Genomic DNA, 13,757 nt, shown 5'->3' on the forward strand with positions numbered 1-13,757 from the left:
GGCGTCGGAGCTTTGGGCCACAGTGGCGGCTCGGCTTGGGGGGCAACCACAACAACCAACTGCGTCGACTATCCACCAGTGTCTCGTCTCGTTCGCCTTGTTTGTTTGCCATTCCTCGTCTGGTGTCGGTCGACACTGCAGCTGACCTGCCAGCTTGGCCCGTGTCTGTCGCCTCGAGACACACAACTCGACTCCTTCTCCCCACGTCCTTTCCGCCCCGAGTGTCGTGAGCACCAGGCCCACCACCACCGACAATGGGCGAGTACGCCTTCCCCCCCGCACACCCGACGACAACGTCGGCCTTAGCCCCGGCGTCCTCGTCCTCGGCGCCACCTGCGCCGCTCCTCCCCGATACAGCCTACCCCGCCCACGAGGGCATGCTGCCGAGCATGTCGAGCGCACCATTTGGAATGAGTACACCCCTCCTGCGGCGCTGATCAAAGGCACCCCCCATGATGATGGCGGCGCATGGCCACGGCCACGGCCCGCAGCCGCCTCTACACTACGCCACAACGGGGCTCGCGACGCCGGCCTTTGCCAGCAACCCTCTCCCACACGACATCGCCCACATCGTCCACCCCGCCCCGCAGCCGCCACAACCCCAGGCCCAACCCCAGGCCCAGCCCCTCGCCTTCCTCGAGCCCCGCGTGTCGAGCATCCTCGTCAACCCGTACGCCTCGGCCTCCGGCTTCCCAACCGGACCAGTACCCCCGTCGGCCGCCGAGGGCGAGTGGCGCAGGCCGCCCCCGCGCGCGATTGACACGAGACCGCCGCCCGTTGCAGGCCGCCAGAGGCCGCACTCGGCCGCTGCCGCGCACTCCGTGCCGCCCCATTCGGCCCCGGCGAGCACGGAGCGCCACTCGCCGTCCCTCTCTGCCGCGTTCCAGCGGCGTGCAAGCGCAGCCGGTACCACGAAGCGGCGGTACGCGCACGGTGAGTCCTCACCATGCGACTCGGCTCGACTGACGCCGCCAGAGGGCGGCCCGGGGCCAGTAACCGGCCTCCGCCGCCGCTCGGCCCCGCACCACCCGTACCCGTACGCCCCGCAAGCGTACGCGTTCCCCGCGCACCCGGTCGTCGTGGTGCCGCTCGCGCATTGGGGGTACACGCCGTCATGGGAGCACGCCGGCGTGCCGACTGCGCCGCTGTCCGCGCCGCCGCACCACGTCCCGCACGAGTACTACCGCCCCGTGTCGGTGCCGCCGATCGTGCGGACAGCGAGCGGCACGCGCCTCTCCGCGCTGCCGGAGATGAGCATGCCGCCGTGGGGCGACGTCCGGCCGTGGCCGCCGCTCCTGGTCCAGGAGACGCCAGCCACTACGCCGACAACGACGCGGTACTGGCGCGTCGAGTCAGGCGGTGTCAGCAGTCAGGAGTGAGTACGCCGTTTGACCCGCCGCTGACACGCAAAGCGACGAGTCGACCCCCACGCCCACACCCGAGCAGCCTGAGCGCGCGACCACACCCAACTCGGCCCCACCCAACAACCCCGTCACCGCCCCCGCCCCCGTCGTCGACGTGTTTGGCCGTGTCGTCAGCGCACCGTGCCCCTGATAAGCTCGCTGCTGCCCCGCACAGACGCAGTCTCGGCTTCTTGTGTGTAATGTTGTCTGGTTAGTGCCACCACACCCGTCATTGTGGCTCCCATCGTTGTGCTGTCGTCTCGCCAGTTCTTGTAGCTCATTGTCCGCCTTCCTCGCATGTACACGGTTGTTGCGTAGCGTCGGCAGTAGCGGAACGCTTCGGGGCCGACAGGACGCGACGCGAGCGGCTGTGCGGCAACGCTCCCTCCCCGGCAAGTGGCTTTTCCAACGTCGTCGTGTGATCTCGGCGGCGTCGTGGCGTCTTGACGCCTTGGCGATGTGCGCGGCGCTGTTGGCGATGGCGGGGTCCTACAGCCCCAGAGGCAGCAAACGTGCCCTCTACCCACCCACTCGCGCACTCGCCGAAGACTCTCCGTGTCCCGCGCCCGCGTCCCCACGACGCTTGGCCGCCCCAGCGCGTCGCGCGCGTCGTGTCTGGGGTCTCCTGCAGATCACATCACCTCGGCGCCGATCCGCGCTGCTGTGACGACCAGCGCGTACGAGCACAACCACAAATTTTCTCGCGTGGCAATGTGTCGCGGCTGGCGTGCCGCGACGTCGGATAGCGTTGCCAACCTGTCCGCGGCATCGGCAATCTACGGCGCAATTCCAACACCCAGAACCCGTCGGCGGTCGTCGAGGCGTCGGTCGACCCACTTTTATTTTTCAGGTGGAGAGCCAGTGGGCTCTCGAGGCTGGCTGCAGCCCAGGAAGCCCAGCCACAGAGGGTCAGCTGGATGCTGCATGGCAGGATCGACCCAGGGCCCCCACACTGAATGCCATGCGCTGCTGCCTTGCCTTGGACGGCGCGCCGGCTCTTACCTGTCGGTGCGGAACAGGCCGAGGCTGCTCCAATCTCGGTTAACCATGGGCAACGGACGGCGGGCCAAGCCTTGCCTGCCTGCCTGCTTGTCCGGGCTGCCCGGCAGGCAGGCAGGCATCAAGCCAGCAAACCTGACGACTGGCTCCAACGAGGCAGCCCGCTCTTTTAACAGCGAGCGCGCGTCGTAGCAGCGTTGAATCCCCCCATCCACCACCACCACAACCACAGCAACACAAGCAACAATGTCTGCCACCCCCGACTCCATCTTCCCCCTCGAGGCGCCCCTCAAGCTCTCGCCGGGCGACTACATCTCCGAGGAGCCCGTCACCCTCCACATCAAGGACAAGTTCCTGTCGTACATTGGCGTGAGTGGGAGTCGCGGCGGCCGTGAGGCCAGCGCGCGACGATGATGAGCAGGAGAACATGCCGCTGACCCCCGCCCAGTCCGGCTTCAACATCACCAACACCAAGACCGGCGAGCGCGCGTTCAAGGTCGAGTCCAAGCTCTTCTCGCTTTCGGGCACCATGAGTGAGTAGAAGTGGTCGCGAGCGCGGTGATGGCGACGATCGAGTCTGCCGCCGAGCTGTCTGCCGCGTTCTGCTGCATCCCGCACCCCCGAGAACGCTGCTCACTCCCCAGTCTTCGAGTCGCCCGATGGCAAGACCGACCTCTTCCGTCTCCGCTACCACCCCCTCGAGGGCGGCTACTTCCTTGCCGAGCGCCTCGACATGCTTGACCCCAACTCGATCTTCTCGGGACCCGAGAACATGGTCATGTTCACCGTTGAGGAGACCAAGATCCGTGAGTTCGGGCGCGGATGGATGGATGGCACGGGCGGCACGGACCGTCTCGGGCCTTATCGCCTTATCGCAGTAGAACTGAGCTGACACCCGCCCCAGCCGACGGCACCAAGACGTACGCCGCCTCGCTCTACCTCGTCCGCGGCAACAAGGCCGTCCGCGGCCCCCGCCTCTACCTCCGCGGCGGCTTTGACGGCGGCGAGATTGTCCTCTCCACCACCGGCCAGGTGGTCGCCGTCATCTCGCGCACCTCGGAGGACGCGTTCGGCAAGATGGCCCAGGAGAAGGAGCCCGACAGCTACTTTGTCACCGTCGCCCCCGGCATGGACTACGCCGCCGTCGCCGGCATCGCCGTGTGCTTCAACGAGCTCCACAACAAGGTCTCCAAGTCGCACACTGGCTCGCAGCGCGAGAGCAGGAGCGCGTCGCGTATCGGCTCGCGCTCGGCCTCGCGCGCCGCCTCCAGGAGCAGGAATGCCTCGCCCCGTCGCCAGACCGAGGGCGAGATCTAAGCAGCGCATTGCTGGCTTGTTCACACCACCACCTCTGTTGTCTTTCTGGGAGGGCAGCCGCCTGCCCCATACTACTTAATAATGCAAGATATGGATGATTTTCTTGATGCCCAGCGTTGCTGTGGGTCGGCAACTGCGACTCGCCGTCACCTGTTCCTCACGACTGCGCTGCAAACTCTAACTCTGTGCGCGTCGCCAACTCGACGCGGGGCGATGACGCCCAGACTGGGCGGTTTTATTTTGGTCAAGTGGTCGTTGCCGTGCTACAGTGCCCGCTGAGGCACTCACCCGCTGTCGGGAGGAACCGGTGCGGTCACGGGCACGGCGTACGGCATGTTCATGTTCTCATGATGCCATGGTGAGGGCTGTGATCTGCACGACGGGTAGACCATGGAGCCATGCTTGCATGCTCGGTGCGGTATAGTCATGGCGGTGTCGCGTGCCGTGGTCGTGTGGTTGGTGTCTTGGTCGTGTGAGTGTCGCGCGACTTGGCCGCGAGGTCTTCACCCCGCATGATCGTCGACCTGCATGCACCAGCAATAAGAGAGAGTGTAGTCTGGCCGCCCCCGAGAGGACGCCCAGACCGAGCCAGATATTGAGCGAGTGAACCAGCCGAAGCCAGCACAAGACGAGGACCTCCCCTAAGACTATGAGTCGCTGTGCAATGGGCGAGCCCCAAGCCTAACTGCCGCCAGAGTGAGGGGCGGTAAACAGTTCAAGCAAGGTAAGTATGAAAGCAGGCGAAATTCGGTTTGCTATGAGCAGGTCGAGGCTCGTCTTCGGATCCCCGTCGCGCAATGACTTTTGAAGTAGTCTAGACGCAACCTTATTGGCCCATTAGCTTCTGTTACATAATCTGAAATAGCCTACCAACAGGTTCAGGGCACAGGCCGATCCGACTTTCGGGCAAACAGGAACGTCAACATTGCGCGAGCAGCCAAAGTTTGACGGCAGGCAGCGGCAGCGGCCAGTAGCGGGCACTTTGCTTGGTACAGGTACTCTCAATTGCCAAGGGTAAGCTAGGGAGAAGGCGAAAGGCGTACGCAGGCTATACAGCAGACGGACGGGCAAATACAGCGGTGATTGTTAGGCACGAACGAGGATCCTTTGTAACACATGAACCAGCCTTTGGACGGGCGGGTGCGAGAGAGGGGAGCAAGGGTGAGAGAGACGAAGGCAATGGGGGTTGCTCGACTCGGGCAGGGGCAGTAGCAGCTTGCAATGCAATGTATGCTCTTACCTCGGCACCTCGGCAGACTGTTGCATGCTACTACTTGCTACTTGCCCACCTGCGGTGATCATGTCATGATGTTATGTGTTGCGATGCAGAGTAGTACACCGCCCGTGTGGTTGTTGCGGTGTGTCGCGGTGTGTCATTCCGCTAAAAGCTAGGTACAGGCCACCGCCTTTGTGGGCGTTTGTGTTGGTCCGCGTCCGCCGGCCGTCCAGTCCAGCTGGTCCAGCCAGTTCCAGGGAAGCGTGCAGCGGACAGAGGGAGGCGGCGCGAAATGACTTCTCAAGATCCCATTGCGGATCGCGGCCGATGGCTGCTACTCACGGCGGCGGAAGAAGGGCATGAACAACAGCCTCGACCGACTGGCTGCCTGGTTGGCTTGCACCGCCGCCGCCGCCGCCGCCGCCGGCAGCCGGCTGGCTGGCTGGCTACTGCCTAGCCTGCTGCTACCAGTCCTCGTCCTCATGTCATGTATCTGCTGGCTGCCCCTACAAAGTTCCCAGCCGGCCGCCCTTATCCCTGCCAGCCTACCTCACCGCACCCTCCTTCCGTCTCGACTCTTAACAGAACATTACATTGCAGCGTACTAGACTTTATCTCTATCACTGTACATTTGCTTGCGACCGAAACAAACAGCGGCGACATCGGTGCGAAGGAACGGACAAACAATCAGCCAGCGACTAGCATCGCTTCATCCGTCACCTCACCCCCACGACCCGCCTTCTCTCTCCCTTCCCCCCGGCCGACACACACCTACCATGACCACCACGCCCCCAGCTCTCCCTCACAGCCTATCATGGGAGCAGCCTGCGCCGCAGCAGCGCTACACCCCCGTCCCCGGCTTTGAGCGCCCGCCCAGCATGGCCAGCCTGAGCCAGATGGCGTCGGGTGGGCCGTCGACCCCGTTGGCCGAGGAACGCCCGCTTGTGAATGACCATGGTGAGTGGACACAAATATCGCTGGCGGCGGCGGCGGCGGGCAATGGTCTTGTGTGTGTGTGGGCTTGGCCCGTCCTCGAATAACGACATGACGACGACAAGGGGATCTTGTCGGCCGTGGCCGCAGCAGTTGTACTGCGGACAGACCAGATCGGTCCTTGCTCGCAGCAATAGTAGCAGCTGCCGGCGCTCAGACACACACTACTCTGAGCGCCGCCGAGCATCAATGGACAGCGCATTGATACGCAAGCCTGCTACGCAGGCTGGCTGTGTCATGCTGCTGGTGGGCGCAGAGACCGAAGGGCCAACAGTACCAGTGCAGGTTTGCAGTGTCGGGCAACGGCGCCCCTGGCTGTTTGGCCTGGCTGGTTGCTCAGGCCCTTGTTTGGCTAGGGCCTGGTGGTGGTGGTTGCTGCGAGCGGTGGCATCTCACGGGCTCTGTTTAGCATGCCGTCGTTGGGTTCGGTTGGCTCGATGCGTCCATCTAGAACTCAAATGCGTGCTGGGCATTGCAGCTGGTGCTGTTACTGCGGCATTCGAGGGTCGCCGTCGTCGTGTTCGATATGTCGGTTCGGTCACCGTCGTTGGCACGTTACGCGCTAATTAGTGGTGCTCTTTGGCCTTGGGACGTGTCGTGGGCTATTACGCCTTTTTGGGCACCGAGGCGCACTTTGCGCCAAGGGACAAGAATAGCTTGGATCGCATTCAACGTGCCCACTGCCCGCGACCTCGCAGCCCAGAGGCAGCCCCCGGGCACTCCCTTGTGCTCACGCCCCCCTCTCCCACTTCACATCGTCGTGCATTCAATCTCTCTTGACATTCCCTCTACACAACCTCTTCTACCACCCGTCCTCTGTCTCACGCATCACTCGTTCAATCCCACTCTCTTTCCCCCCCGCCATTCAGCATCTGCCTCCCCCTCAGCCGCTAACCAGCCCCTTTCCGAAACAGACCACTACGACCCAGAGTCGCTCCCCCCTCCGCACCGTGCGTCCATCTACTCCGATCCCTTCAAGCACACGGATCGACCCCCTTCGCAAACCGCTCAGTCCGACACGGCTTCGCAAATGTCTGGATACTCCAACAGAAATCCCAACCGCTCTCAATACGCAAACATGGACAGCCCTAACGGTGGTGCCATCCCATACGGCGCTGGCGCGGGAGCAGGTGGCGGTGGCTACGCGCAGTACCGCGGCGAGCAGACCCCTTACACCTCTTCAGCGCACGACAACATCCCTGCCGACCAGTTGTGGGCCATGGAGGCCGGCAAGGAGCGCATTCAAAACTACAACCACAACCCCGACGATGCTGAGCGCAAGGCAAGGACCAAGAAGCTCATGTGGTTCCTCGCCATCGTCGGCGTCCTCGCCGTGGCCGGTATTGTCGCCGGTGTCGTCGTCTCGGTCACGAGCAAGAAGCACAACGGCTCGTCCGACAGCAGCTCGAGCAACTCGAACGGCGGCGACGGTAGTGGCAACGGTACCTCTGGACCATCAGTCGTCCTCCAGGACCCCAACGACCCTTCAAACTTCCAGAAGGACAGCCGTCTCCACAACGTCTTCTGGGGCATGGCCTACGACCCCGATGTAAGTGGCGACGAATTTGGGCCCGGGCGCGCGTTGTTCTACGTCGCGGCGGCCCCGAACACCGCTTGGCAGCGCATTGACACAACACCAGGGAGCCATTCTGCCCAACTGTGGCGCCCTCCAGGCCAACGTCACTCGTGACATTCAGATTCTGTCGCAGCTTACCACCCGTCTTCGTCTCTACGGAGCCAACTGCAACGTTACTGCTCTTGTTCTCCAGGCTATCAAGGACACCAAGGTTAACATGACCATTTACCCTGCCATTTGTGAGTGCCACAAACCAGGCACACCTGTGCTAACGGGCTTTAGATGTCGACTCCAACACTCAGGCCTTCAACGACCAGCTCAAGGCTGTCACGAGCGCAATCAGCACCTACGGCGAGGACTACATTGAGGGTGTACGTACCAGACCCCCTTACCACACTTGCTCATACTCGCAGCTTGCCGTCGGTAACGAGTTCATCCTCAACGAAGTCGGCTCGGTCAACACTGGCGGCGCCTACACCACTGCCATTACGTCTCTCAAGACCAAGATCAACACTGTCAACCAGACCATCACCGCCATGAACCTCAAGAAGCACATCCCCATTGGCACAGGAGACGCCGGCAGTGTCATGTCGGTTGCCCTCGCCAACGACATCGAGTTCTTCATGGCCAATGTTCACCCATGGTTCGGTGCTCTTCCTATCAACCAGGCTGCGCAGTGGACGTACGAGTACTTCCAGGAGAACGACGTCGTCTACGCCAAGCAGGCTGTCAACCCTCCCGAAATGTACATCGCCGAGACTGGTTGGCCGACCCAGTCGATGTGGCTCAACACGACGCAGGACGGTGCCGGCTCGCCCCAGGGTGACGCCTCGGTCGCCAACCTGCAGACCTTCCTCGACACGTACGTCTGCCAGGCCAACACCAACGGCACCAAGTACTTCTACTTTGAGCCCTTTGACCAGCCGTGGAAGACCATCTACGGTGGTGTCGAGCCATACTGGGGCCTGTTCGACTCTGAACGCAACCTCAAGCAGCCTCTGACCATCCCTACCTGCTAGACGGCTGGGCCTTAGCAGACTCTTTTCGATTCTCATTCTAATCACCTCCCCATCCCATGACATGCACGTTTCATAGCCATCCGTCCGCCATATGATTCACGAGCTAGCCGCTAGCTGCCAACGGACACTTCACGTTGTGATACTACCACCACCGGCTTCCTGCCCCACCACCACACCTCCCTCCGCATGACCACATGTGACTGGACACTTCCGTAACCTGTGGCGCGAATGTATAGCTGTTTGTGAGCGTGGCGTGGGCGGGCCTGTGAGAAGTGGGATGCGGAGTGTAAGAGACTGGGGCCTAGTTGAGGATCTGGACTTGACGTAGCGCGTCAGTCGAGGAATGCCACGAACGAGCCGGAACGCGGCAGGTTTCCAAGATTCTCCCGCACAATGGCCCGCAGACACGCGGCTCTTCCTCGCATCAACTGTGGAATATGTGTGCGGCATCGACCACAGCCGTTAATGGACCGGCGTGCCGGCGCAGTACGCCGGTGCATTCTCCCCTCCACCCCGCCGTGGCCCCGACCGCCGAGCGTGGTGGCGAGCAAGCCGACATGGCCAAGAAATCAGCTGAGAATGCGGGGTCGGCCTCGGGGGCGAGTATCATCCGCAATACACGCCGGCCTCGGCAGCCCTGCTAAACCCCGCCAAATCTCAAAATGAAAAAGTGCGGTTGGCGACCTAGACGTGGTAAATGTCCGGTCGTCTTTGCCACCCCGGCCTCGACTGTGTCATGTCTTCTGATGCAAAGAAGCGTCGGCAGACAGGCTTACATGCAGGGCAGAGCTGCGTGTGCGGGGCATCTCGAGGACACGGGGACCGAGAATGTGGACGCGCGCGCGCGCGCTGACGTCGGGCCGCAAACCGAGACCGCACCTCGGAGGCGGTCCGGGGTGGCAACAGCAGCAACCGCAACGAGCCAAGCCATGTAATTTGTCGATGACCGGCGTTTCCTGTTCTTGGCCTCGTGTTGCGCAGGTCTGCAAATGTGCGCGGCTGACCGGCATCCCACGGCTTGGACCCCTTCTTCCTGCGGGACTCGCGGTGACGGCGTTCGCGCTGCGGTGCGGCGCGCCCGGAAAATCGTCGCCTTGTGGTGCGCTTTTCATTCCGCTCCAATACCCCGCAGGGAAACCGGCCCGGCGATGACGCCAGCAGCTACGGCCTTGGCCGACCCGCTGGATATAATAACACGGCTGCTGGTGGGGCAGAGAGACTTTGCACCCACACACCCCCAAGCACAAGCACCATGTCACCCGTCCCCGTTACTGAGACTGCTACCACTGTGCAGCCGACGCTCAAGCTGCGCGGCGACGCTAGCCAGACGACGTCGGCGTACCCCGAGCTCGACGTCAAGGGCGTAAGTGGTGGTGGCGCGGTCGCATGTGGTAGCTAGCCAGCTGACACCTCTCCACAGTACACCGTCGTCCGTGGCGCCATCCCACCCGAGCGCGCGGCAGAGTACGTCGACCAGATGTACCAGTGGCTCGAGTCGTTTGGGCGCGGATTCAAGCGCGACGACAGGAGCACATGGCACGTCAACACGGTGCCCAAGTTTGACAAGGGCGGCCTGTTCCACCGCTACGGCGTCGGCCATGAGCAGTTTGCGTGGGACATTCGCAGCGAGCCCGGAGTTATCGACGTGTTCGCCAAGCTCTGGGGCACCGACGAGCTCACCGTGTCGTATGACAGCGTCAACATCTCGCTCCCGCTCGAGAAGGAGCTCACCGAGCAGCAGGCGTCGCGCTGGCCCCACACCGACCAGAGCCCGACGCGCAGGTTCAAGAACTGCGTGCAGGGCATTGTCAACCTGTACCCCAACGGCCCGCTCGACGGCGGCCTCATGGTACTCGAGGGCTCGATGCCGCTGTTTGAGGAGTACTTTGCCACGCACGAGCACCTCGCGCCCGCCGAGGGCTGGTCGCCCGCCGACTGGTGGCTCCACACCGAGGAGCAGCTCCAGTGGTTCTACGACCGCGGCTGCAAGTGGGTCAAGGTCGAGGCCGGCCCCGGCGACGTCATCCTCTGGGACTCGCGCACCATCCACTACGGCGTGCACGCGCAGGGTACCGAGCCCCGCATCGCCACGTACGTGTGCTACAAGCCCGCCCGCGACCTCAGCCCCGAGCGCCTCGCCCTCAAGCAGGAGTGCTTCGACAACTTCTGGAGCACCACGCACGACCCCATCAACTTTAGGGTCACCAACGCCGACATGAAGGGCTGGAAGCTCGAGGACTGGGAGTACCTCGGCCCCCGCCAGCCCCCCGTGCTCACCGAGCGCGCCAAGAAGCTCGCCGGACTGGTTCCTTACTAGGCGGCGCGGGCGTTCTGGGCGGTTGCGACGGCGAGGCCGAGAGGCAACGCGGCGCCAAGCCGACGCCGAGGGGGGACCGAGCGGAAGCGAGAGTGCGCCGAAGAGGAGGGGATGAGCGTTGATTGCAGGTACACGCAGTGCTTGCCTGGCGTGCTTGCTGCACGCATGCACGCCGCGCTCGAGGTCATTATAGTAAGCAGCATGAGTTTGTTAGAGAGTTGTGGTCGGCTGTGACTGCGGATTGAATCATGTACAAAGTGGAAGCGTTGAAAGTCATTTTGCTGTTGCTGCGAGTTGCACCCCTGTTCTATTCTTGACGCACTGATCGTCTTTGGAACGGCACGCCTCGTCGTGACGCCTCGTCCGTCGCGCGCACAGCATTCTCTTCCATCCCTCTGCAGGCGATACACTCTCGTCATTGTCTTACTTTTCTGCTTTCTCTTTATAACGAACTACAACAACAACAAATCTCACCGACACGCGCCCCACGACGACAGACAGTCTCAATTGCCACCCAGCCCCAGTGGCCACTGCACCCACCCCCATCGATCCCGAACGCGCTCCCCTCCACCGCCCCGCATCACACCCGCCCACCCGCGTTTCGACCCTTACGCCGCACCGCGTTTCACCTGTGCCAAGGAGACAGCCAGCGACCAGGTCGAAGCCATCACGCACGTTACCGTTTCTTTTTCTTTCTCTCCTTTCACTAGTTCACTCCATCGTCTCGCAACACTCTCACGCGCAAGATGGATAACAGACCACCCATCTCGCACCCGTACCCCGTCTCGGCGGCGCAGTCTGGCGCGCCGCCGCGCCCAACGCACTCGCCTTCCGTCGGATATGATGACGACCAGCTGGGCGGCGAGCACCGCGGCGCGCGCAACGACTATGGCAACCCCAACTTTGTCCCCACGCCGCCGAGCCCCGAGGCCGGCGCCAACAAGCTCTCACCCCTCGCCGGAACCGAAGGATACCCCGACTGGTGGACCATGGAGGACGAGGAGGCCGAGCGCCAGTACCTCCAGCAGGGCATGTTCAACTGGAAGGAACTGCGGTCGTGGCGCTTCTGGTTCAGGAAGGAGTGGTGGTGTGAGTTGAGCAGCGCGGCTCGGCGTGTCGCGCGCGTCGACATCGACCGAGACCGGCGCCCGATGGGTTTGCAATGCCTGTGCTGACTGCCGGCGCAGACTGGTACCTCGCGTTCATCGTGATCTCCGTCCTTGTCATCCTCATGGTGCTCTACCATGACCAGGTGAGTCGCGTCCGTGTGGCTGCCGCTAACGCCAGATTGTCCACTGGCTCATGCCTGCTGCCAACTGGATGAAGAAGTGAGTCGTGTCGCTGTATCCCATGGTCGCTAGCTAACGCGCACAGCCTGCCCGGTGGCTGGGCTATCCCGATCGGTACGCCGCGCACGGCCCACAAAAGCACACGTTTGCTAACCTCGCACAGCTGTCCTGTTTATTATTTCCTTCCCGCCGCTGTTTGGCCATGAGGTGGGTCGATATCGACGCGCGGCGCTGACGGACAGATTGTCGCGGTCCTCTGTGGTGTCGTCTGGGGCCTTTGGATCGGCTTTGGCATCGTCTGTGCGGGCACCTTCATCGGCGAGGTGGGTGCTGTCGTTTCCATCACGAACTCACACCCCAGATTGGCAACTACTACGCGTTCAAGTACTGCTGCCGCGCGCGTGCCGAGAAGATCGAGAAGGGCAACATGAACTATGCGTGCTTGTCCTACGTCATGCGCGAGGGCTCCATCTGGCTCGTTATCGCCGCGCGTCTCTCCGCCATCCCAGGCCACTTCACCACGGCCGTCTTCGCGACGTGCGGCATGAACATCTGGGTTTTCTGTCTCGCCGCCTTTGTCACCCTCCCCAAGCAGCTCATCACGGTCTACCTCGGTGTCATCTTTGCCCAGAACCAGAAGAAGGGTACCAAGGAGAGGATCATCTCGTACACCGTGCTGTGTATCGGTTTCCGTGAGTCTCAGCATCGCTGGCACGCACCCACACCCTCTGACACTTGGGCACAGTCCTCACCATCGGCTCCGCCTGGTGGATCTACCACAAGATGCACCAGGTCCGTGTCATTGTCTGGCGCCAGCGCCGCGTGGCGAACAACACCAAGGGCATCGCCATGAACTCGCTCGGCCGCGATACCGAGGCCCAGGACGATGAGGACATCCGCCCCATCCTCCGCAGGCTCAGCCAGCGCCAGCACGGCCACCCCGAGACGCGCCTGTACGACGAGGGAGCGTACGACTCGCGCCAGAGCTACGTGAACCCCTATGACATTCAGTACGTTGCCGTGCGCACCGGGACTTAGGGGAGGAGTGGAGAAGCCGTTCTATAGTCACTTGACGAAACATATCATGTGGCAGACGGCTTGGCCAGGGACCGACGACAGCAGCAGAGGACGCGCCTATTCCCGTTGGCATTGCTGACACCATACCCAGTTACAAACGCAACGACGACATGTCAGTGTACCATGTCGACGCCATGAGCGAGCGCGTCCACATGGAGCAGGACATTGGCAACAGGATTCACGAATCGCTCGAGAACCATCGCCCCCCTGCCCCGCCTACATCCTACTCGACACGCAAGCAGGTGCCCAGTGCGTTCCCGGAAGCACGCCCGCACCAAGGAAGCAGTCTCAGACGCGACGTCTCGTCGGCGAGCGCGTACGGCGGCACCGAGCCGACGGTTGTGCCGAGCTCGTTCCCCGTACCTGCACCTGCGCCGTACAACCCCGAACAAGTAGCTGCGTACAAAGAGTATACGCAGCAGCACGAGCAACGGCCGTGACGAGGCGTGTGATGTGATGTCCACGAACGCGATGACGGCGACGATATGATAGATAAGCGTATGACTAGGATACAACATGTACACTACGATATGTATGCGTGATGGTACGGC

The 13,757-nt window shown here is 62.5% G+C and overlaps 5 protein-coding genes across 7 annotated transcripts; all 5 read left to right on the forward strand.

Annotated features, from left to right (window-relative positions):
* Positions 1-452: 452 nt before the first annotated feature.
* On the forward strand, positions 453-1,554 carry LOC62_05G006878 (uncharacterized protein; the record flags this gene model as incomplete). Its single annotated transcript, XM_062773393.1, has 3 exons — positions 453-933; positions 976-1,375; positions 1,413-1,554. 3 exons carry the CDS (start codon positions 453-455, stop codon positions 1,552-1,554), a joined length of 1,023 nt encoding a protein of 340 aa, XP_062629377.1.
* A 939-nt stretch (positions 1,555-2,493) lies between these two features.
* Positions 2,494-3,832, forward strand: LOC62_05G006879 (uncharacterized protein). The gene is made up of 4 exons (XM_062773394.1): positions 2,494-2,771; positions 2,851-2,935; positions 3,047-3,208; positions 3,307-3,832. The coding sequence occupies exons 1-4, from the start codon at positions 2,649-2,651 to the stop codon at positions 3,717-3,719; spliced, it is 783 nt and encodes a 260-aa protein (XP_062629378.1). The 5' UTR covers positions 2,494-2,648; the 3' UTR covers positions 3,720-3,832.
* A 1,610-nt stretch (positions 3,833-5,442) lies between these two features.
* Positions 5,443-8,770, forward strand: btgC_0 (putative glucan endo-1,3-beta-glucosidase btgC). The gene is made up of 5 exons (XM_062773395.1): positions 5,443-5,892; positions 6,816-7,477; positions 7,569-7,743; positions 7,787-7,875; positions 7,918-8,770. The coding sequence occupies exons 1-5, from the start codon at positions 5,712-5,714 to the stop codon at positions 8,521-8,523; spliced, it is 1,713 nt and encodes a 570-aa protein (XP_062629379.1). The 5' UTR covers positions 5,443-5,711; the 3' UTR covers positions 8,524-8,770.
* Positions 8,771-9,753: 983 nt separating this feature from the next.
* On the forward strand, positions 9,754-11,112 carry LOC62_05G006881 (uncharacterized protein). Its single transcript, XM_062773396.1, has 2 exons — positions 9,754-9,886; positions 9,944-11,112. The coding sequence occupies exons 1-2, from the start codon at positions 9,776-9,778 to the stop codon at positions 10,838-10,840; spliced, it is 1,008 nt and encodes a 335-aa protein (XP_062629380.1). The 5' UTR covers positions 9,754-9,775; the 3' UTR covers positions 10,841-11,112.
* A 37-nt stretch (positions 11,113-11,149) lies between these two features.
* Positions 11,150-13,753, forward strand: TVP38_3 (Golgi apparatus membrane protein TVP38; the record flags this gene model as incomplete). 3 transcript variants are annotated; one of them, XM_062773397.1, is made up of 9 exons in its annotated part: positions 11,150-11,929; positions 12,028-12,092; positions 12,128-12,168; positions 12,215-12,243; positions 12,293-12,336; positions 12,372-12,452; positions 12,491-12,821; positions 12,875-13,139; positions 13,298-13,753. In XM_062773397.1, exons 1-9 carry the CDS (start codon positions 11,587-11,589, stop codon positions 13,644-13,646), a joined length of 1,548 nt encoding a protein of 515 aa, XP_062629381.1. In that variant the 5' UTR covers positions 11,150-11,586. The 3 variants fall into 3 exon arrangements, with proteins under 3 accessions (XP_062629381.1, XP_062629383.1, XP_062629382.1); XM_062773398.1 differs by having other exon boundaries at positions 12,875-13,753; XM_062773399.1 differs by lacking the exon at positions 12,875-13,139 and having other exon boundaries at positions 13,324-13,646.
* Positions 13,754-13,757: the final 4 nt, after the last annotated feature.

This window comes from Vanrija pseudolonga, chromosome 5 (genome assembly GCF_020906515.1).
Source record: "Vanrija pseudolonga chromosome 5, complete sequence".
In the NCBI taxonomy this organism is placed as follows: Eukaryota; Fungi; Basidiomycota; class Tremellomycetes; order Trichosporonales; family Trichosporonaceae; genus Vanrija; species Vanrija pseudolonga.

Bases quoted from the DNA above. Each gene is read 5' to 3' on its own strand.
- LOC62_05G006881 (XM_062773396.1), top strand. From the start codon at position 9,776: ATGTCACCCGTCCCCGTTACTGAGACTGCTACCACTGTGCAGCCGACG. The intron at 9,887-9,943 runs GTAAGTGGTGGT...ACCTCTCCACAG, and splicing joins CCGAGCTCGACGTCAAGGGC to TACACCGTCGTCCGTGGCGC.
- LOC62_05G006879 (XM_062773394.1), top strand. From the start codon at position 2,649: ATGTCTGCCACCCCCGACTCCATCTTCCCCCTCGAGGCGCCCCTCAAG. The intron at 2,772-2,850 runs GTGAGTGGGAGT...ACCCCCGCCCAG, and splicing joins AGTTCCTGTCGTACATTGGC to TCCGGCTTCAACATCACCAA. The intron at 2,936-3,046 runs GTGAGTAGAAGT...CTCACTCCCCAG, and splicing joins CTCGCTTTCGGGCACCATGA to TCTTCGAGTCGCCCGATGGC.
- btgC_0 (XM_062773395.1), top strand. From the start codon at position 5,712: ATGACCACCACGCCCCCAGCTCTCCCTCACAGCCTATCATGGGAGCAG. The intron at 5,893-6,815 runs GTGAGTGGACAC...CCTCCCCCTCAG, and splicing joins CCCGCTTGTGAATGACCATG to CCGCTAACCAGCCCCTTTCC. The intron at 7,744-7,786 runs GTGAGTGCCACA...AACGGGCTTTAG, and splicing joins GACCATTTACCCTGCCATTT to ATGTCGACTCCAACACTCAG.